The sequence below is a fragment of the Amblyomma mixtum genome, chromosome 4 (assembly GCF_055824585.1).
Source record: "Amblyomma mixtum isolate Tamu chromosome 4, ASM5582458v1, whole genome shotgun sequence".
Taxonomy (NCBI): Eukaryota; Metazoa; Arthropoda; class Arachnida; order Ixodida; family Ixodidae; genus Amblyomma; species Amblyomma mixtum.
In genome coordinates, this window is record NC_143015.1 from 77,851,916 (window position 1) to 77,875,081 (window position 23,166).

General features: G+C 46.2%; 1 protein-coding gene across 1 annotated transcript in view; it reads left to right on the forward strand.

The window, feature by feature from the left end:
* The first annotated feature begins 299 nt into the window (after nucleotides 1-299).
* LOC149347132 (ribosome biogenesis regulatory protein homolog) overlaps nucleotides 300-23,166 on the forward strand; it is a 30,246-nt gene continuing 7,379 nt past the window's right edge. The window contains exons 1-10 of the mRNA XM_089586896.1: nucleotides 300-484; nucleotides 3,779-3,854; nucleotides 6,802-6,840; nucleotides 8,198-8,236; nucleotides 10,647-10,748; nucleotides 15,044-15,125; nucleotides 18,942-19,049; nucleotides 19,942-19,988; nucleotides 21,440-21,547; nucleotides 22,372-22,470. Of these exons, the coding sequence (XP_089443022.1) occupies nucleotides 333-484; nucleotides 3,779-3,854; nucleotides 6,802-6,840; nucleotides 8,198-8,236; nucleotides 10,647-10,748; nucleotides 15,044-15,125; nucleotides 18,942-19,049; nucleotides 19,942-19,988; nucleotides 21,440-21,547; nucleotides 22,372-22,470 (852 nt within the window). The 5' untranslated portion in view covers nucleotides 300-332. The remainder of the gene's footprint in view (nucleotides 485-3,778; nucleotides 3,855-6,801; nucleotides 6,841-8,197; nucleotides 8,237-10,646; nucleotides 10,749-15,043; nucleotides 15,126-18,941; nucleotides 19,050-19,941; nucleotides 19,989-21,439; nucleotides 21,548-22,371; nucleotides 22,471-23,166) is intronic.

Consider the following 23,166-nt stretch of genomic DNA (forward strand, 5'->3'; position numbering starts at 1 on the left):
GGTATATTATAAATTTAATTTGAATTTATTTCCAATAAAGTTAAAAAGCAAAAATATACTTTTATTTGCATTAAAAAGTTTGTGATTGACGTAGTTTATATATTTAGCATGATACAAATTTCCATCACTTATTTGACACCGCTGTAATAATAAACTCATGTATAATATTTTAATTTAAAAAACTTATACCACGCTTTAATTTTGTAAAAAAACAACAAACAATTATATATTATCAGAAAAAATGACGTCCTTTCTTGGTCTAAAGTGTCTAAAGTCAGCTGACACCCTGTCACTGAGGTGAGGATAGAGCGGCAACATTGTTCCTTACAAACATGGCTGCTTTGGCGCAGCAAATTTTGTTAGAGGCCGCCGAAAAAGAGGCCTCTTACAAGCCCATCGATGTCGTAAAGGACTTGGATCTCGAGTTCGACCTCGGAAATCTTCTCGCCACAGATCCCAACCCACTGGATTTCGCCAAGCTCAAGTAAGGGGCCCGTAAACGGTTGTAAACACTCTGCACGTGTCGGCCATGGTTGCGTCATATGATGCGTGCGGAACGAATGTCGGGACACCTAGAAAGTTCGTTCATTGATTTGAGTGCGTACTTTTTGTGTAATACCGGCCGCAGAGAGACTGGCGATGCTTTGCTGTGGCTTTGGGTTAAACTGACAGTAGCTGTGCTGTGTGGGATCAGGGATCGCATTGTCCGCGCAGCGACGTCTTTGACGTATGATTAGGAAGAGAGAACTGAAACCGAGAAATCCTGGAGGTGCTGTTTTTTGTTTACTGATCGTGTGCACTTTCGCAAAGTCGTCGCACGGGCACACGTGTCGAATAAATTCGTTATGACGAGCACTGTGACGATTGAAACTTCTTGTCATCAGCGAACTCATGTTTCGCGTATGAACACGCATTGTGATTGCAGACCAAGCTGTCATTCCCTGCGCCGTAGTAAAATTTGATCCTTAGTTTTTCATGAAACGTAGCATGGTCATCATCGAACTAGGTAATCCTTATTGCTACTTCCGCTTCGTACTTCGTTTAGCTGGCTTGAATGGGACCTTTTCTCAACGTGCCCTTGCATTCTGCCCCATTTTGCTGTGCATGGAGCCCGACAAAAGGCCACACGAATGACCAATCGGTTTACCATAACCTGCTGCGGCTTTCACCGCTGAACCTGCGCATTGTACAATAAAATGGCGTCCGTGACGTCACGAGGGTACCCCACTCCCCAATTAGCAACCACTGGTGGTCGGTGTTCATGGCATTTTATGTTCTGCAGAAATTCAAGACAAGTGCCATGCCTAGCTTTTTGCACCGACGAGTGGCGTGTGGTAGGTGGTGCTTCAGAGGGCCAGCCATTTCTGAGAGCTGCGCTGTTTACAGCTTCAGTGAAGTCTGTGTGTGTTCGAGTATAAGAACTTGTGACTGCTGTGTCCATGAGGAGGCTTTTGGTTGAACGTAGATGACTATTTAGGGGAAAACAAGACAGGGAAAGTAGCTGTTGTTTAGCGAGTACAAGTCCATTCCTTTTGGGACATTAAAAGAGTAGATAACTGAGCTAGTTGGTTCATACTTCTGGGTGGGTACAGCAGGAACAACAAAACGCGGACGCAGAAAGAAACACACAGAACGAAGACGAAGCTTACTGTCAACTAAAAATTTATTGGAAAACCCGTGCTTTTTGTTTCCTTGTCAGAACTGTCTTGCTTTTCATCACCCGTGGGGTTCACTCAATAAAAAAAATTTCTTTCCTTGATAAAGCTATTGATGGTGCACTAATGCACTGCGGTCCTCTTTGCCTTTTGGGACAGTTCTAAGTTTTACCGGGTCATCATCTCTTGGCACTCATTTGATTCCTTCGGCCTTAACCGGCCATTTTCCTCTCTTTCTTGGCTTTAAAATGAGCTGCTTATGAGTGCATGGCAGCCAAAACATACAGCCTTTGTTATTAGTCAAAAAGCCCAGTTTGCTTCTGGGCTTGGTGTGTGGCTCGATATGTGTCACCGGCATTTCAAATATCTTTCTCGGAGAGTTCCCTCCAAAATTTTGGACCGCAAATGTTATGTGAGCCCCTCCGCATGGCCTACCTCAGGCCTTACAAGATTCACTTACTTTGCAGCCCTCAACAACCTAGACACGTGAGGCCAAGCAGGGAGTTTGGTTGCACCATAGTTCTCTGCAACATTGCAGTTAATAGTTTGGTTTGGTTTTTGGGGTTTAACGTCCCTAAGCAACTCGGCCTATGAGGGACGCCGTAGTGATGGGCTCTGCAAATTTCGACCACCTGGGGTTCTTCAACGTGCCCTGACATCGCACAGTACACTGGCCTCTAGAATTTCGCCTCCATCGAAATTTGACCACCGCAGCCGGGATCGAACCTGCGTCTTTCGGGCCAGTAGCCGAGCGCCATAACCACTGAGCCACGCGCGGCGGGGCGCAGTGAATAGTGATATAAATGCTACTCCAACTGCACCAAAGTGCACCACAAACAGATTGCCTCTCCATCTTGCTTCAAACGAGTGTCTTAGCGACAAATTACACTAGACCTGTGCCAAGGCAAGGCTGAGTGAAGAAAATTGAAGAACATATTTGATCAACATTACCACTCATTTTGCTGAAAAAAGCTTTACACTGCCAAAAACGAAAGCATGCCACTGCACACCCAGCACAGAGTTAATAGCACCGAGCTTTGATTTGGCGCTTGCATGTGCCTGGCCGCTAAAGTGAGATGTCCCTTTTTACATGCTGTTACAGTCGTGTCTTGAAGAATGTTCCATTTGGTTCTGTATTTAACTTTTATATGCAATAAGCATTATTGGACACAACATATCACCATACTGACCATCTTTTCTAGTGGAAATTCCCACGCGCCCCGCTGCGGTGGCTCAGTGGTTACGGCGCTCGGCTGCTGACCCAAAAGACATGGGTTCGATCCCGGCCGCGGCGGCCGAATTTCGATGAAGGCGAAATTCTAGAGGCCCGTGTGCTGTGCGATGTCAGTGCACGTTAAAGAACCCCAGGCGGTCGAAATTTCCGGAGCCCTTCACTACAGTGCCCCTCATAGCCTGAGTTGCTTTGGGACGTTAAACCCGAATAAACCAATAAACCAAATTCCCACGCAGAGTTACACGGCCACCGCAGTGGCTAAGTGGTTATGGTGGTCGCCTGCTGGCCCGAAAGACACGGGTTCGATCTCGGCCATGGTGGTTGAATTTCGATGGAGGCGAAATGCTGGATGCCCGTGTACTGTGCGATGTCAGTGCACGTGAAAGAACCCCAGCTGGCCAAACTTCCCCAGAGCCTTCCACTACGACCTCCTTAGTCACTTGGGGACATTAAACCCTATAAAATCAGACAGGTTATTGGTACAAATGATCTGCTTTGAGGAATTTTTAAATGTATAAGTGGCAAATGATCTTGCACCGGCACCTGTTCCAAATGCATCTGTAGCTGCTCCAAATTGGAATTTTTTCCCTGTTTCAAATTCTGCTCTGAATGTTCAAATGCTGCTTCCGTCGCTATCATAGTGCTTCTCAGGATATTCTGCAAGCCTGGTTCCCTACATAGGAATTAGTCCATTTTTGATTCATGGGCTCCGCTGATTTTCAGTGGCAGTGTTTTGCTGTAAAATTATTTCCCAGGCTTGTGGCAGTTGGCCAAAGTCATTGTCATCTTGCATAGACCTGTTTGCTAGAGCTGAAACAGATGTATCGAACAGTTCGATATCTTTTGCAGTATGGTAACACTTCTTTTCATATTTTTTCTTAACATGCAGGTCACAGTCACGAGAAGAGTATATCAAAGCACTCGCCAGAGATGACACACAGCTTCTCATCAACAAACTCTTCGAGGTATGGGTTCACGTTGTGTGATTTTGCTGTGGTTCTTGTTTTGTTGCCATCTAGTTACACTGCAGGGCATTACCATTATCGTTTTAATCGAAGTATATTTTAGGCACCTCACTGTAATGTCCCGAAATTTGGCATCTTGGTTTGTGTCATGCTCATGCTGCTTAATACAGTTGCATTGTTTTGGCTTGAAGCAGGAGGTGAACACCGTTTACACGTTAGAGCCAGTGCTTAGAGGGTGCGGGTTGTCTTGTGCTCATGGTATTTTCTACTGCTTGTTTTGATTCTCTAATTCAGAGATTCATGCATATCTGATGCAGTTCCTCAGTGTTAGTTTGCCAACCAGCCAAATATGCGAGCTGCTGTCAAAGTGGTCACCTGATGAGAACAGAGTAATGCTAGAGCCCCTTCGTTAGTAGGGATTTGTAGCAGTCCTAGTGCATTTCATTTATTGCACATACAACTTTAGCCTCCAAGCACATCCGTATTCGAACCTAATGCAGGAAACTAACATCTGTATTCTGTTCTCAAAGCCATACCTGGAGAGGAGCTTTTTGCTCAGTGTCCTGCTGAATATTCTGGAACCTAGGTTCCGAGCTTATTTAGCATGTCATCATCATCATCATCACCCTGACTATGCCCACTGCAGGGCAAAGGCCTCCCCCATGTCTCTCCAATTAACCCTGTCCTTTGCCAGTAGCAGCCGCCGTATTCCCGCCAATTTCCTAATCTCATCCGCGCACCTAACTTTCTGCCGCCCCCTGCTACGCTTGCCTTCTCTTGGAGTCCACTCCGGTACCCTTAAGGAACAGTGGTTATCTTATGTGTTGTCAGAAGAAATCTTGGCTTGCTGGTCGACGGTGGTTGGTTGGTTTATGGGGTTTAACGTCCCAAAGCGACTAAGGCTATGAGAGACGCCGTAGTGGAGGGCTCCGGAAATTTCGACCACCTGGGGTTCTTTAACGTGCACTGACATCGCACAGTACACGGGCCTCTAGAATTAAGCTGGTCGACGGTGCTATTTTGATCTGTGCACTTGGGCATTCCACTTGCACTGTGCACATTCAGGTTTTCTTACACTCTTTACACAAGGGAACATGTATTGCATCCACATTACACAGCAAAGCAGCTGCAAAGATGTATTGTCAAAGACACAGCTGCTAATACACTGCAAAAATGGCATTGTGCTAAGCCTTTTCCGCACTTGCATATGCCTTAAAGGGACACTAAGGAGAGCTCTATTAATATTTTTTTTTATAGCAAAATCCGATAGTTCGGCATTTCATAGCTTTGTTGCCACTTGGCCGGCAGCGAAAGATGCATTTATTTCTAAGAAATTTGGATTCGAAGTTGAAAAAGTTTTTCCCGCCGCTCTGATTCAAACTTGGGATTCTCCTATGACGACACAGGACTAAGTGACGTGCAACATGACGTGCACATGACGTAACGCAGACTCCGTGATTTCTGGCGGCCAGCAGTGCGGCCTAGCAGCAGCCGAAAAGAAAGCTACCGCCGGCCGCACGTTGAAGGCATCTTACAATGCGTTACAATGGATCCCGTTCTCGAAGTCGTCAACGAAGTTCTCGCAAATAGACACTTTTAGCATACCGTGTACCTTGTTACCGTTAGCGGAATACCGGGAGCCCGCATACCGCTGTGAGCAGGCGCTGATTAGTCCCGGCGCTGCAGGAGCGCGCGTAGCTGTCGGGTACATGGCGCCATCTGGCGACGTCAAGGAGATTTGCGCATGCATTTGCTGCGCCTTAGTGATTCGTGGCTTCTCGTGTCCTAGTGTTGCTAGAACTATTGGTTCTAGCAACACTGTTTTGTCCTATGACGTCATCACGCTTGTACTTGCGAGTTTGGCCTGTGGTGGCGATACCTGTATTTTGGTTCTTGCTCTTTTCTACGTTACAAGAGCTTTGTTGTCAGTATGAATGGCGTTTTTGTAATCAGGAGCTGGTATTCTGTCGATGCAAGTCAACTTCAATTTCTCCTCAGTGTCCCTTTAAAGGTTTAGTCAAGAGGAATCTGAACTCTTCTTTTTGCCCCGGGAACTCGATCTACACATTCCGAGCATTCTTAGAAACTGCGACTTATTGCCATGTGTGGTCGATTTCCCTAATTAAAATCTAATTAACGTCCGGCTCCGGCCTTTAGTTTTTGAATTCTCCTCGTATGGTGGGCGTAGTCGACCAACACGTGGAGTGCCTTTCAGCCAGCTCTGTGGAGGCTTTGCTTTCGCTTTATTTTGTTTTTTAGGTTTTTGTGAATAAATAGTTTCATTCGCAGATAATATAGCCGCGAAATAAGCCCGCAGAAACAAAAATACGCGCGAACTATTTGCTACTACGGATTACTACGGATTACTACACCGATGGTAGAGCGGCAAGCCGTCACGGGACTGGGAGAAAGGCACTCCACGCGTTGGTTGACTCCGCCCACCATACGGGGAGAATTAAAAGAAAAAGGCGGGAACCGGGTGTTAATTCGATCTAATTAGGGAAATCGACCACAGAGCAGTTTCAAAGAATGCTAGGAACGTGTAGATTGAGTTCCCGCGGCAAAAAGACGAGTTCAGGTTCCTCTTCACTGCATATTTAATGCAATTGTCAACATTAGCACTTCAGCCACGGCTGCCATGCTCTGAAAAAAAAAAAAAAAAATTAAGAGATGGCAGTGCATTCACAGAACAGAGCTCGAACTCCGGCCCGGGAGGAGTAGAATATTAATAAGAGAGTAATTACTCATTAGCGTCCACCCAACAGTTGTACTCCACCTTTGGGGTTTCCTTCTAAAACAATGGACCAACGTCATTTACGTTTTTTGGATGTAATGGAAGATGAATGCAGTACGAAATTTGTTCTGTACTCTGACCCATGCTTCTTGGTGGTTAATTGAACTTGGTGTTCAATGCTTACACACTTTTTTCTTTTTTCTTTTTTTGCAGCTGCCTACAGAGAGGAAAGAAGATATTGTCGTCGCTGTGGTAAGATCGCGGAAGATTGTTGAAGACCGTGGCCGTTCTGGGCTACAATTTACCGTGGCCACCCAGTTTTAAGAGACCTGATAGAAAGGAAGCAGGGGCTAGTGTCGATTTTTGTTTTTATTCTTCAGGTGTGTTCATACCTGTGGTTAATTCCTTGTGACACATCACAGGTGATAAGTGTAATCCTAGATCTACCAGCACATTTTCCCTTCAACTTCCAGTAACTTTTGCGCATCTACTTTGGCATCCTTGCTTCTAGGTTTTGTATGAAGATTTCAGCTTGCTGTCTGTTCTGTTTGTTAATGCATTTGGCCTCGAAGTTTGTACAAGTACTCTGACAGAAGCGGGAAACACTCTCTGCTCAAGAACCCAGCTAAAAAAAAAAGCAACATCGGCCAGTCACTTGCATTGGTTTTGCGGTCTAATGAAAAAGGTGGAGCAGATATCATGGGAATGAACAGCTTGGTTATGCGTCCCATTTTTTTCTTGCCAGATGGCGCCACGTATCCATTTCCTGTATGCAGTTTCCTGCGTCTGATTTCAGAAGTTCCTGCTTTTCTCTCCCTTTTTTTTTTTGCAGTGCTTTTTTTTTGGGTGCTTGGGCTGGTGGGGGCTGTATGGGAAAGAAGGAATCTTGCCTTGCATAGTGAAATTTCTAAAAATAAAAAATAAATAAAGTAATAAAAGCACAAAACAAGAATTGGTGAATTGGCTGGTATGTGAAGTTGCGTCGCCATTCTGAACGTATACCACTGGCCCAGCGTTGCAGCTCATTCTTACAGTTCAGTAAAGTTCCCCAGTGCTAATTGAGCTGGCAGAAAAGCAAGTCGTGGCCTCTGCTTGCACAGTGAGGTTTCCTGTAGTGCACGATAAAACGAGATGTGTAAGCCGAGGCACACAGGTTTCGGTAGATGTCAAAGCTTTAGACGTGTGGGACGTCATGCATAAATGTGAACGTCATGCATAAATGTGACGTGTGGGGAAAATTTGTTCCGGCAGGCTGCTACTTGTATATGATCTTTGTGAATAAGCATAGTTACAGTTTCAAAGTCTGCAGATGTGAGCACCCCATTTTATTTTATTTTTTTGAATTTTATTCATGACAGTTTCTCATAAAATCCAACCCGCAGTCGTTTCAAGAAAGCCCAAAACTGCCTGACAAAGCCATACTATCTTGACTGCATGCACAGTGTTCTTTATGTTACAGAAAGATCATGTGATTTATTCATAAACAATACTTTTCATGACATTGCACTTGCAACACAGCAGTTCCATTTCGTGCATTGTCTAACCCTCGCACAGAATGGAAAAGCAAATGTCGATGTTGTCTGAGGCATTCGATTTTTTTATTTCGCAGTTGCCAGAGGGGACCACGAGGATACCACGTGAGAAACCGGTGAGATATTGTTCGTTAGCACTGTGTTCGCTATGCACACATTTTAAAGATTGTTGCCTGCAGTAAACTAATAATCTTTGTGCAGAAATGAGTAATTGCACTGGGTAATAGGGGCATTAGTTGTTGAACATTTATTGTTGCTTATGAAGTTATGGAAAGTAGCAAACACCCTTGTGTGTAAAGGCTGTGCCACATAACTGGTGAGAGAATTGCATCTTACTTATTTCGGGAGATTGTACTTATAGGACAAGTTTGGGGTTTACTGCGCTAACTGAAGTTGACAGTGCTTTGCACTGATATGATCAACAGCTGTTGAATCACAATTTTAGAAGCGGATAGTCTGTGCCCCATATCTCCAGAATTGTCGGTTCTTGGTTGTTATATTAAACTACAGTCAAACCCACTTATAACAATACCGGTTATAACAATATATCGGATATAACAATGGTCGGTAGTGGCACCGTCAACCTTTGCATGTGTTCTATGGTATTTTCAGCACAACCCTGTTATAACAATTATTGGTTATAACAATGGTATTTCCATGGCACTTCAGTATTGTTATAAGTGGATTTGACTGTACATCAGTAACATAGTAACCATGTTCTTTCCCATCCTAACTACACGGATTGCGGTGTACCAAGTACTATACAGTATGGGGTTGTCTAATTGGACTGAGTGCTACCTGGCTGAGATGAGTGTATGCCTGGTCATGGTGCAATGGATAATTAATGCTTCCAAATAGGGCCTGGATGTTCTCTGTGCATTTTACGTGTGCCTAGCCGAGTGACTAAGCTGGTTATAAGATCGACGGAAGTGAAACTTTTAGCAATGGCAAAAGCTGAAAAGTCATGCAACATGTGGTAATGTATGGCATGGAGGTAGAGAGGTCACCATGTACCATCACCTCTCGTGCTTTTATGCACATTCGGCTCAGCAACTGTAAGGGACACAGAGAAGTTCAAGCTGGCCTGTGTCGAGAGAGTACCGCATTCCGACAACAGAGATACTGATTTCGCTGAAAAATAAAGCTCTTTTATAAGTTATAAAAGGTGAAAAATTAAATACAGGTGTCGCCATCACTGGCCAGTTTTGCAAGTACATTGCGGTCCATCGACAGTTATTGGACACGGATCCCGGAGGCCAGGCTACGCTGCCATTTGTTTCAGAACGGCGATCACGGAGTCCTTTTCGGTGTAGACGTCACGGGTTTGAATTGAGTGGCAGGAAAATTACTAAAAGCAATTTTCCCAGCATTGAATGCGTCTTTTGCTGCTGGGCAAACATCAGCATAGCCAGAAAGAGTGAAAGGATCGCATTTTACTGAGAACAATAACTGGATGGAATTGTTGTTTCTCTTCAGGGAAGACTGTTGCATGTTCCTTGTGCTTATGCATGGTGATTATTAATGCGGAAGCATTTCTAGGCTATGTCGGCGGGGTCGTGTCCCCAAAACGTGTCCGCAGCAGTTGTGACATTCTCCAAAGAGGTAGCGTCAAACGAGTGGTTTTAATCAAAAGAGGAAGATGTGAGGATGATGAAGAAGAAAAATGATGTGAGTAGGGTGATTAGTTAGTTAATTAGAGCCAAAAATATCGCTTCGACGGTAGGGTGTTTGTAGGAGTCACCATATCCAAAGAGGAAAAGAAACGTTTGCGGGTATTCGCCAATTCATGCACCAAACCAGCCAGAAACAAATGAGAATAAGTAGAAAGAACTAAAATTTAGAATAGACCAAAAGAAAATGGAAATAATTAATAATGAAAAACAAGACCCCGCCAAATTTAGCAGAATCGAACAGCCCCTGCCAAATTTAGCGGAGTTTTAATGCAGTGGAATCAAAACAGAAAAAAGTGCGGATAAATTGGACAGTTCACGGGCAAATGAACAAAAAAAGAAGAATAATTGACAAAAAATGATAATTAAAAATATAATGAAAAAAAGCAGAGAGACGACAAGTGCCATGGAGGCGTCGATGCTTTCGCATTCTCCCAATGCGTTTTCCCCAACGTTTTTGCGCAGAGACCATATTTTGGAAGTGATTTTTTTTTGGTGCCACGTTTTGCCCCATTACTAGCCTGATTGGTCTGGAATCACCAACCAAGGTGTCATAGTCCACCGTGGCCTCACAAAAGTGAATTCATATTCAGCCAGCTTTCTTTCTGGACTGGTGGCGCCATCTGTCAGACACAGAAGCAAAGAAGCAAGCAATGTGAAACACAGTTGGTAGTGTTTGCTTTCCTGTCTGCTGGGCAGATGGCAGCACCATGCCAATTCATTAGTGCCACCAACCAATCGGACTTTGCTTTAAAGCAGTGGCCGAGTCTGACATTAAGAAGTCATTGACCAGAAAGACAGAAGGACACCAGTCCTTACTGGTCATTGATCCTTGTTCAATACCTTTGGCCTGCAGGTACCCAAGCCCAAGCCTCCAACAAGGTGGTCCGAGTTTGCCAAGCAGAAAGGCATCAAGCCACGCAAGCGTGAGAAGCTTGTCTGGGATGAGACCATTAAGGTAAGGCAGGCAGTTGTGGTTGTGGCCTAGCAGAGCCGTAATGGACAGTGCTCGGGAAGAAAAGAAAGTGGTTGACAGGATCTGGTTATCCACTCTCTTATACTAATAGATGGGCTCTCAGTAGAGAACTGGTTTTTATATGAGAGTATATATTGCTTGAGGATGCAGTCATGGTGCTAGAGTTCGTGTCATGCAGTTTTATGGGTGAGTGCTTGGAACACTCGAACTTCTGCCCATTGTAGACTGCCAATGGGCAGTCTACAATGGGCCACTGCCACTGAGTAATTTTACGAATTCATGTCAGCCGTGATCATATCACTGGAATTATAGTGAATTTTGCCATTCAGCAAGATCAGGCCACAGTTTTTCAACCACGAGATAATCATCATCATTCAGCATTTTGAACCCTTAAGGACCTTTTAGAGGGTGTTACATGAAAAGGGGGGCGACGTACGTGGACCAATGCATGAAACAAAGTCAGCATAAATAGATAAGAATAAGAGTCTACTTGAACAGATATAAATGCACAATGAGTGCAATGAAGACAAATCAAGTACAATCAAATGAGAGCAGTTACAAACAATACAATCAAGTAGAGCAGGGGAAGTAGAGAGGAGTTGCTCAGCTACATCAAACTAAGGGCGTGAAAAGAAATTTCGATAACTTTTAATGTTCTAAGCCAGACAGTAGCAGATCTTTAGATCGGACAGGATCACATTCCAGGACAGTAGAACCTGGTAATTCATTCCATTCCTGTATTGCTGTTGGTAAAAACGATTTATTAAACCCAGACATTGATCCATGCAGGCGCTGTACACTTAAGGTACAGTTAAACCTGGATATAACGAAGTTGAAGAAAGCTCCCGATTTTTCGTTACATGCAGGTTTTCGTTACATGCAGGTTTCGTGTGAAGGCTCGTACGAATGATGCAGAAACGAAATCAAATAGCCCACAACACTATGCCTACAACACTGTTTATACCTCATTATCACAATTGTTTTTATGACGTGACACGACTGTTCTTACGTCGCCGCGCACGTGAAAGTGCGTGGCGCGAAACGACTGCACCATGTGTCTGCGCACAGGCGACTTGGTGTAGAGAGAGGAACTCGAGTCAGACGCAGCGGGAAGCATCGCACCCGCATGCTCTGCCGAAGCGCGATTGGTGGCCCCGAGAGGGACCGTTGAAAAAAAAAAAGCTGCCAAAGCAGCTTTGAGAGAACGGGAGGAGGAGAGGCGCCGTTGGGCGAGGAGTTTTTTTTTTCACGGATCGGCCGGTGAAGGCACCCTTCAAATATTTATTACACTGAAAAATTGCGTAATTGCTGCCTGCTTCTTCGGCACAAGTGCAGGCAGAACACGCCGCTCCAAAGAAGCTAAATCGTGTAGAGCTCCTTCATCGTCGCGCGAGCCGACGAAACGGCGCATAACGTCCATTGCGTTCATCACCTCCTTTGCAGTAGGCACGTCACACGGATCTGCATCGCAAGCACCATCACCACCATCATCTTGCACGCTTTCAGCTAGTGCTGCATCAGTCATTTCCTCTGTAGCCACGGCGGCGTTGTCGGCAAACAAAAAGTCATCCAGTTCAACGTCGTCGGGTGCACCACCGTTAGTGCGTAGCTCGTTCCACGCTTCGGCCACATCGGACGGAGTAGAAACGTCTTCCTCGTCATCGGCACCAGCCTGTGCATTTTTTGCTATTCCGGCCTTTAAAAAGCAATTCCTAATAACCTCTGCCCTGACCTCTTGCCAGGAGGCAGCAAGCATCTCGACTGCTTGATAAATATCAATCTTCATCTCCCGTTCCAGCCGGATGTCGAGAAGAATCTTCTGGATTAGTCGGCGTCGGTAACAGCATTTAAAGCTGTTAATGACCCCTTTGTCAAGGGGTTGTATTAGGGACGTGCAGTTGGCCGGGAAGTAGTGCAGTTCGATGTTCGAGAGCTGCAGGCCTTCGACGTGGTGCGCCGAGCAATTGTCCAGCAGTAGGCAAACTTGACGGCCTTGCCGCTTGACGTCCTGGTTAAATTCCTTTAACCACTCTGAAAATATTGGCCGAGTCATCCACGCCTTGGAGTTCGCCACATACTTGACGGGCATACGCTTCGTTCCCTTAAAGCACCTGGGACGGGCACTTTTGCCGACAACCAGCGGGACTCGCTTGTCTGTGCCGTCGAGGTTGGCGCACAGCAGAATCGTTATGCGGAGCTTGCTCTGCTTTCCGCCGCGGCAGTCATCGCCTTTTAGTGCTAGCGTGCGGCCCGGAAGCATTTGATAAAATAGGGCTGTCTCGTCGGCATTGTAGACCTCGGCCGCCTCGAAGCGACTAAGTATTCCAGGCAGCTTGTCAGCCACCCATGAAGCAGCAGCATCGCTGTCTGCGGAGGCAGATTCGCCGCTGATTACTCTCCCGACGACACCGTGTCGGCTCTTGAAACCCTGCAGCCACCCGTTGCTTGCCTTGAAATCGTCATGGCCCAAGATACACGCAAAGTCCTTTGCCTTCTGTTGCAAAATCGCGCCACTAATGGGCACATTTCTGGCTCGCGTGTCCAAAAACCACGTGAACACTGGCTTGTCCACATCAGCATATGTCGACGTCTTCAGTCTTTTTTTCTTCGAGCTTGTTCCCGACTCCACTGCGTTTCTGATGCTGTGTTCCGCACTCAAAATCGTTGATAGGGTGCTCGCTGGAATGCTGAAACGGGCGGCAATGTCCTTCTTCTTCTCGCCCGCGGCGACTGCATTTAAAATTGCAAGTTTGTCTTCGAAAGACAAAACTTTTCGTTTTCTGGCAGCAGAACTCATCACGACCAACCGACGACGCAGTTACAAGCGGAGACGCACGACTACACGCCGACGGTAGGCCTAGCACCTCCAAAACAAGTCAACGAACCAGCACGAGAGCACAGCTGACAAGCGCAGACGCAGGACAAACACAAAATGGCGAATGCAACGCGTCGTCTCGTCGGTCTCGTCCTCCTTTCCCCTCTCCTTCTCCTTTCCCCTCTCCTTCTCCTTTCCCCTTCTCCTTCCTTTGCCCTGGCACGGCCGGTCTCGAGGGGGGCGCGCTCGCTCTTTAAAGAGCGCGCGCCCCCCTCGAGACCGGCCGTGGCCCTGGTAATGAAAGAACCGGCCATCAGCGTTGCTTTTAAAGTGAATTCTTACACATAACTGTGTCTGAGCCATTGAAACAAATGGAAATCACAAAATAAAAGTGCTTGTCCTCAAATCCATACATAAAAAATGCAACAAAAGAAATCAACCGCCGCTACAAATGCCACCTGGTGCCACGCTACACAAGCAAAGCCTGAACAGGCTGCTACGTTAGCCACGGGGCGGCGCCAGCCGCGCGCTAGCCGTCGCTATCATCATCATTGCTAAGTTCGCTTGGTCGCGGCCAGTCGCGGTGATCCCAGGCGTTCGCGTAGCTGTTGGCTCCGTACAATATTAATATTCACTAATAAAGTGCATTTATTTGGTCGAATTTTCCTTAAAAGTGCGAAAAGTAATGACTGATCAGCTTTGCGAGTTCGTTACATCAAGGTTAACTGCCGCAACGTCTTCGTTACATCGAGGTCGAAAATACATGGGCTTCAATGGGGGCAGCGTTGGGGAATTCAAAAATTTCGTTAAATCCAGGAATTCGTTACATAGAGGTTCGTTACATCCAGGTTTAACTGTATTGAACAAACGTTGCCGCTGATCACGGGGGCCTTTGTTGGAAGATTTATCAACAGATGGCGCCACCGTGCTGTCCTGCCATGAAATCCACCGTATCATTCTTCATGCTTATCTACCAAAGCTTACTGCTCAGGAACAGCCAGAACAACTCTGAGAGCTTGCTCCTTGCTTGGTCTTCTAAAGTTTCTACACACAGCAACTTCATGCAAGCTGACTGTGTGGCAGTGAAACGAGTGATGCTTCGTATTGTTTTGTCTCGATGGCACTTTTCACGCCGCTATTTCGACAGTGCTTTCTGTCCCCCGTTCAAGTAGTGTTATACATGAAAGGAACAAACCAACCGTGGGCGACAAAGTAGGGATTTGACCAGGTGTAGTTATGGAAAATCTTGAAGGACATCCTTCACTTATACGCAGCTTGGTGTCTTATAAAAGCTCTGATTGTCTGTCTTGGACACTGATCTCACAGTGAGGCTAGACTTTGTATTCATTTTTTGGTTTCCGTTTGATAGCATACCCATGAAGGTTAAAGCTTGAATGAGGCATTTAGCACTGATCAAATGCTGTGCTAACTTGTCGTGCGTGGACGCTTCTCTGCCTAACAGGACTGGCGGCCGCGGTACGGCTACAAGCGGGCCAAGGTCGAGAAGGAGAAGAACTGGGTAGTTGAAATACCTCAGGGAAAAGGTGAGTGCAGCATTGGGAAGGACATTGAAGCCACCGTCCTGTCTCTTTCGACAATGCTCCTCTGCCTTTGCTCATTAAGGGTTGAAGTGGCTCTCGAACTGGGTTCCCCAAGCACCTGAATCACGTGCATCCATCCGTGCATCTCTCAAACCTCTCCCATTCCTTTACGCGCTTTATTTTTGAGTTTGCTATGTCGTAACTGCTTACAGCAGACTGCTTTTATTAACTGAATTGGGCAATTTTTTTTAAGGTCTGTGTATACAGCCTTTGCCAAAAGTAACCAGGCTGCATAGTTTGCTTCTCTGTCGTATATTAAAGCTATTATGCCAGCACTCAAGCTTTGAATCTCTGTATGCTGATATGTTTTGCCGGGCTAGTAGCGTGTTCCACCAGACATCGGGTCCAGGAGCACCGCCGCTGTGCCGACGGAGGAAGGAATGTGGGCCGGAGACATGGAGTAGGAGAAGCGGAGGAAGAACTGTATCCACATATTTACAAAGTTATATACAAGCAATGACAAGCAAGGTAAAAGCTGAGAAGTCTCAGGGAAACGCTGAAGGAATCGCTCAGAGAATAGCTCCTCGATGAACGTGTCGAGCGCTTTAAATAGACCCTCCCGAGGTCTTCCCACCTTTTTCGACCAATCGTAGGACTTCGTGTTGAGCGTCGCCTTTGAGTGGAGCTAACGATGCTCAAAGGCTGGCTTTGTTATCTTCTCGAAATCGGGTACTCTGAGCTCCCCGCTCCATCGTCTTCCTCGGCTGAGCCACTTGGATAAAGTTTCCTGGAAGTGTCCTGTCCGGCCAGGGGGGTCCCATATCTCGTTTCAAGGAAACGCCCGAAGGCGAACACCTGCAGCGGCGGCGTCACCCGCGCAGTTGACAAAAGAGCCAGGCACGGTTGAATGGCAGACGCTCGTCTCCGCAGGTGGCGGCAGGCATTTTAGTCATATCACCCTGGCAGATGCACGCACAAGGTCGCAGGGTCAATACTGTTGCGTTGGGTGCCGTTTAAGGGGAACTCGGGAAAAACACGTCGTGGCAGTTAGGCAGAAGTGGAGGTACGTGGAATCCAGGAGTCGTATGCGTCCCTCGTGTTCGGTTCCACCTGTCTTTTCAGGTCGCATGGGAGCCCGTGCACGGAGAAAGACCACTTTCGCAGAATCACGCACTGCCTCAGGGCATGGCCTAAGTGAATACAGATGTGACGGGAACACACAAAGAGAGTTACGAAGAACTTTTTGATCTTTAGGGAAGTCGTGAGGGCTCTACTATACGAATGAGAAGTAAACCATGCAGCCTGGTTACTTTTGACAAAGTCTGTACTTCTTCTTGCTGCCTTTTGCCTCTGTGTTAGGCAGGAAGGGATGGAAGTCCAGACATGCGGGGTTTCCCAGCACTTTTTGAAAGCCAATGGAGTTCCCTGGAGCTAGAAAAAAGAAAAACAGTTGAGAACGCTGGATTACTTGCACCCTGCTAGGCCAAAACTTAGGTGCAATGAGTAATTTTCGTCATGCAATGTATCCACTAGTGTGGTGTCAGCTAGTCTTGGGCCGTGGGGAGAACTCGCGGTGGGTCTTCACCAGCCGCATTACGTCGAGCGCTCGCCAGTAATCCCTAACCTGTGCCGGCTGCAGCCATTCTGTCTTGAAAACTTTGTAACTTTCTGATCTCATCTCTCTACCTGAATTGTAGGCTGTGTGTGCCTCTGTTTCTCTGTCCTTGATATCCACACCATTCAAATTAGTTAATTGATTGGCGTATGTGGAATTCATCTTTGAAGGCTGCAGCTTCGAGCATCTGGTACATGGGCTCTTTGTTAATGCATTATATTTGTGTTAGCCTAATAGCATCCTTTGTGTGTCCCTTTGGGGGAATTATCTGGAAGCTTTAACCCAGATATGCTGTTACTTCATGTTGGAACACAGATAGGTGGAAACAGGCAGCATCCGGTTGTCTTCTCATGTGCTCCTTTGGAATGCTTGTATACTGACTACAATGTGACACCGTGCTGTGAATTCAGTGCAGCACTGCCTCGTACTTGCTTGGAGATGTTGTCACTGTAGTTTCTTTGTAGCTTTTTTTCCTCCTATTGATCGGCCACACTGGGTACAAGTGTTTGCAGGAGGTATCTACTTTGCCATTGAGCAAGAATGAGCTGCAGTTTTTCAGCTGCGCCACACTTGGCCCCCTGACATGAGCCCACGCATCCTACAGTTGAACTGGGAACCTCATTTGGTTGCAGCTACGCAGTTTTTCTTTGTTGCATTTTCACGGTAACCCTTGAGCTGAATTCTCTCGTATATTGGCCACTGTAATTTTGCTGTTCAGAATAGCTCTGCCGAAGCTTTTTTGCATTCATTGCGCATCTGCATTAGCACTGAGACCGTGCAAGACTAAATAATTTGCCTTCACAGGGTATGTAGAAGATGTGTGTGGACACTTGTAAACCAATATAGGTACTCTCTCTGTGATATGCAGGGAGCAAAAAATGCATTTTGAAGAACAAAAATGCTTATTTATTTATTTATTTCGAGATACTGTCAGTCCACTGGGGATTTTAAGGGGGGACATGGGTCTTAGATCATTTTTTTTTATTTACTGACCAAATGCAATGAAATTATACATACTTATTCAGTTTTTTCTGCTGATTTCAAATATGCAATTTGTTTATTTCTAGGCCAATTAGTTACTGAGATATTAATATATCTCATGCCATTGTCTGCTGAAACAATATAAAAAAAATGGGCCACCAGAAATTTAATTTTAATATGTAGGTAGATACTACAATGTGTGAGGAATGCAACGCTGGAAGCAGTTTTCAATTTTTTGTCCGTGTGGACAAATGGGCTTAATAGTTAGTTTTCAAGTGTGTCATGTTTTCTGGCACTGTATGTCTGGTCAACTCACTTCAAAACTAACTATTAAGCCCATTTGTCCACACGGACAAAAAATTGAAAACTGCTTCCAGCGTTGCATTGTTCACACATTGTAGTATCTACCCACACATTAAAATTAAATTTCTGGTGGCCCATTTCTTTTCTATTGTTTCAGCAGACAATGGCATGATATATATTAATATCTCGGGAACTAATTGGTCTAGAACTAAACAAATTGCATATTTGAAATCAGCAGAAAAAACTGAATAAGTTTGTGCAGTTTCATTGCATTTGGTCTGTAAATAAAAAAAAATTCTCTAAGACCCATGTCCCCCCTTAACAGGAAGGACATTTGGAATAAGGCACATCAAAGTGTAAACTACAACAGCGTCAATGAGTTATTGTCACAAGGAGTGAACAAAAAAAAGGATTGAAGGGCAATACAAAGCGACTACAGTGCCGCACTCAATTAAGGTTCAGTACATAAAAGTCATGGGATACAGCAATAGGATAGTTGGAATATACAGTCAGTTGAAGACAAGATAGCATATTCAATACGCAGGATATATGTAAGATTAGAGACACACAAGCACTGATGTGAGAATGGCAAGGCAATAAAAAGGAAGCTGCCAACAAAGGCTCACAATTGAAGTCTGTTTACGAGTGAAGAGTGGCTAATCCTCCAAGAAAAATTCTTTTATTTTTGTTTTAATAAATGCACGGAGGAGGGGACATGCGTAGAAGAAGAAGCACTTGGCTGGTTGTTTTTCTGTATAGTATGTGTGTCATCCTTCGTGCTGTTGCTTCAAAAATTGCGCCGTCAGCTTTTGCCTGGTTGTTGATCCTCTTGGACTCCCGTGTGTGTCTGGGAATCTGGAACCGCGCTGCCGGAACTGTTCCGTTTCTTTGGAGCGCTAACGGGCATTCCATGTGTGCAGACCCGATGGTGGACTACCATGCGGAGCTGAAGAAGAAGAAGAAGGAGCGGGTGGCCAAGAATGAGTTCCAGCGACTGCGCAACATCGCCCAGAACCACAAGGCCAAGGGTGGGTGCTACGGCAGCACGGACACCTGCTCTCGCGGTCGTCTTGTTGCTTCGTTTCTTTTTTACTTGTTGAGTGAACAAGCCACGTTAAGGCAATGTTAGAAGCTAACGTTGTGGCCACACTGAAGCAACAAAGTTCGGAATGGAAAACTGGCAAGTCGGTGTAAATGAGTAAAGATACCAGATTAATTTTTGACAAATTTATTTGTGGCTTTTATTTCCTAAATTTCCTGCTACTGCCGCTGACAGATTTTTCGGACTCAGTGGGACCTGGAAAATGGTGCGAACAATCCAAACATCCTGAAAAATCCGTGAACTTCAAAAAAAATAATCTGGCTGTTAAAAATTTCCTTTTAAGAAAAACATCGCCACTCCCCATGTTTCGCCTGCAAGCGATCATGTTAGACTGTATCTGAGCCACAGTCGTGTTTTTGTCATGTCTGCACCACCTCACGTCATGATAGGAGACAGTGTGACGTGGCCACCATGGAGGTCTTGCCACGAACAAATGCATGCGCTGCGCTGTGAAGTCAGTTTCCATGGGCAACGATGCCTGTGAATGCTGAGAGAGGTAACCCATGAGGTGACGCAAGCAGAAGCAAATTCCGAGGTAAATGCATGTCCTTGTTGCCACTACTGGTGCAGTTTCACCTGAGCAGGTATTCAAGCTGCTTAGTAACGATGACATAAACTAGTGCAGTTTAGTGCACAGCTCTCCAGCCCTGATTCTTTGAAACTGCTGGAGACTGTCCTGTGCCTTTAGGGGACCCTTGAGTGCCACAGAAACCTCTGTGTGCAACTTGATAGCTTGTCGAAAGGCAAACCTTACAGGCTGCCTTGCAAACACAGTACACGACTTATGATTGCTCCTTTCCACTTCTTCTTCTTCACAGTTCCCAAGAACCTGTTCCTGCCCACAGAGAACCTGAGCAAAGATGAGGTGAGGCTGCTCTCCTGGGCCTGCATGTGGTCTCTTTTCTGGACTTGGGTTGGCAACAAAGCTGCAAAAGAAAGAAAACCCTGCTGAGGATTGCATAGGCACGAAGGTCTTTAGAGGCTCTTTTTCTGTGTGACTTGGTAGCAGTGGGGCTTCTTCACAAGTGGCATTATCACAGTTGAGGAGGCTTCGTCAAGCGATCAGCGAATACACTAGCACGCAGTTTCAGTGCACTGGAAGAACCTTGAAGATGAATGCAAAGTAAATGCACGTCTCCACGAGCACGCCAAAGTGCACCTGAAACAGCCGGGCGGCTGGGTGGCCAATGCTCGGTCAGTAGGTACCATCACTGTGGGCTGGTGGTCAAGTTCAAAGTGAAATTACACAGTTTTGACTAATTCTCACCCTAGCGATTGGGGCTCTCTTGTCATTTGCACACTCGCCGTCGTACTTACGTCAGAGGGGCCCAGGGCAGCAGTGGACTGTGCAGCCAAGGTAGTTTGGACAATTGCTTGCGATGATTGTCACGCACCTAAATGCCCCCCTAGAGTCTGTCCAAAGTAACTGGTGCGAGCCCAGCAGGGTCCAAATTAACGAGTGCCTAATCCCATAGACCCATGCAAGTGTAAGCCGGAACCATGCTGGCTGTCAGTTGTCCAGACATCTGAATTAAGGAGCGCTAAATGAATGAGAGAGGCAGAGAAACGTGGAGGCTAACAAAGAGGGTTCAGCTTAATTCAAGGACAACGCAGCGAGCTATGCGAAGGAAAATGATAGGTGTAACATTGAGATCGGAAGTGGGCGGAGTGGGTGAGGGAACAGACGCGGGTTAATGACATCCTAGTCGAAATAAAGAGGAAGAAGTGGGCTTGGGCAGGGCATGCAATGCGAAGGCAAGATAACCGCTGGTCCTTAAGGGCAACGGAGTGGATTCCAAGAGAAGGCAAGCGTAGCTGGGGGCGGCAGAAAGCTAGGTAGGCGGATGAGATTAAGAAGTTTGCGGGGATACAGTGGCCGCAACTGGCGGATGGTTTAGAAGAACGTCAGTCTTTCTCAGTGTCGGTCAGTCTTTCTTGTGTACGTCTTATTGCAGCGCTATTACCATTTCTGTCTCAAACAACTGGTGGAGTACAGGGTTAATTGGAGAGAGAGACATGGGAGAGGCCTTTGCCCTGCAGTTCGCGTAGTCAGGCTGATGATGATGATGATGAGTAATGGTTAAGATCAAAGTGTTGAACGAATGAGGTTTTCTTGTATCAGGATGGCCTATGATTTCTTAATGCATCGCTGTAAGTTCTGTCTACTTGCATCGTTGCTCTACTGGGCTACTGCCACCTTCCACTGCTGATGACAGTTGGTGGTGCAGGCGGTGCTTGATACTATCAACTCTGGATGCCGCCTTTCATGGTGCTTACCCCTGTATTGCACCTCTCCATATTGAATCGTGCATGCAGGTCTCCAAGGCAGTCACCGTGGCCAAGGCATCGACAGCATCGCATGGCAAGTTTGCTGGCACCCTCAGGGAGGAGAAGAACGTGAAAGTGCGGCGCTCCAAGCGCAAGGTCAGTTGCCCCATTCTTATTGTCAGCATTTTTTTTTCCATGGCCATTTCTGCCTTGCACTGTGTGTTGACTGCCTACTCTGCCAACGACCAAGCGCATTCAGTACACAGTTTCTTCAGCCTCTTTAGGCTTCATAGTTGCTCCTTATAAAGAAAACATTTCACTGGCGGTAGGTATGTCATGGACAGAAGTTTGCAAGATGCAGCTTTGCGAAAAAAAAAAAATATTTCTGTGTGCTCAAGCAAAGCAGGTCAGTGAAACGTACAGAAGCATGACGAGACTTGCGTGGTCGATCCGCTAGTTTAAATACCAGCTGACTGGCTAGCGAGGCAAGGCCGAAGTACTAATTTTTTTTTTTGCAAATTTGCATCCAGCAAACTTTGTCCTTGACTGTACATTGCAAACTGCATTGCAGTGAAGAAGGTACATCACATTCTGAGTCCATGCTGCCCGCTACAGATCTTCAGGAGGGCAATAGGTTGAGCACTGTTGTCGCTTCAGCAGACATCATGACCGAGTGTTTCTTGTATCTGTGTGTAAAACTTAGTGCTAATTAATTGAAAATGTTATCTAATATCCAATACTTCCTGTTGGGGTTGAGGATACAAAGGGGTGTATATAGTCTCTCAAACGAATGCCTCAAAGCCCTTCCAGGAAGCTTCATGGTTCATAAACATGGGATCACATTCATACTAGTGATGATTGACAGTTGGTCCAAGCAGCACTACTTTGGCCTTGTGTGCCGGGGTGACGATTTGCACCGTAGCGATTCCTGCATGCCCCAAAAATGATGTCGTCTTTGGTATTTCCCTCCTTTCTTTCAGTTTGAGTCCAATTTCGGGGACACCAGGAAGGAGCGGGACTCACAGATGAAAGTGTTTGAGGAGATGCAGCGCAAGAAACCCAAGCTGGACGTAAACCGGGTGAGTGCAGAGGGAGGGCAGCTCGCCTTCGAGCACTGTCCTACTCTCTGCATTGCTTAGCACAGGCTTTTGCCTTTAATGCGCCATGTTCATGTTCCTCCAACATAAAAGTGAACAACGTTTTGTTATTCACTTCATGATTACACCATAAATATACAGTAATCCCTTGTTATAACGAAATCGCTTTACTCGAAATATCGCTTTATTCGAAATTTCTTTAGGTCCCGACCCAAACGCATGCATTTTAAGCCGCATTACTCAAAGCGCACGAAGAGCTTGACCTGCTTAGAGCGAAGTGGCGAGCGGAGGCATCGCCGCCGCCGAGCGTAGGAATCGCCGCCGTGGCGGCGACCCTTTGCGCATGCAGTACCAAATTAATACCGCCGACGAATTAGACTCATGCAGGCATAGAACAGGCCACAAAAGTACCAGACCCACGATCGATGCCCCACCTAGTAACGGGCACCGAGAGAGTGCCGAGTGTCCCCTGCTCAGCGGGGCCACATTCCATGGTGCAGCACACCCGAACCGTTAATCTCGGTCGGAAGCGCATTCCTGGTGTTCCCCGTGACAGAATCCACGCGAAAATGAAGTTTTCCTTGCGCTTTGCGATGCCAGAAAACCGCAGTGTCTTGGTTGCGGAAAAGTGGCCGGTCATGCTCGATTCGCGCCATTAGACTAGACAAACGGTCTCAA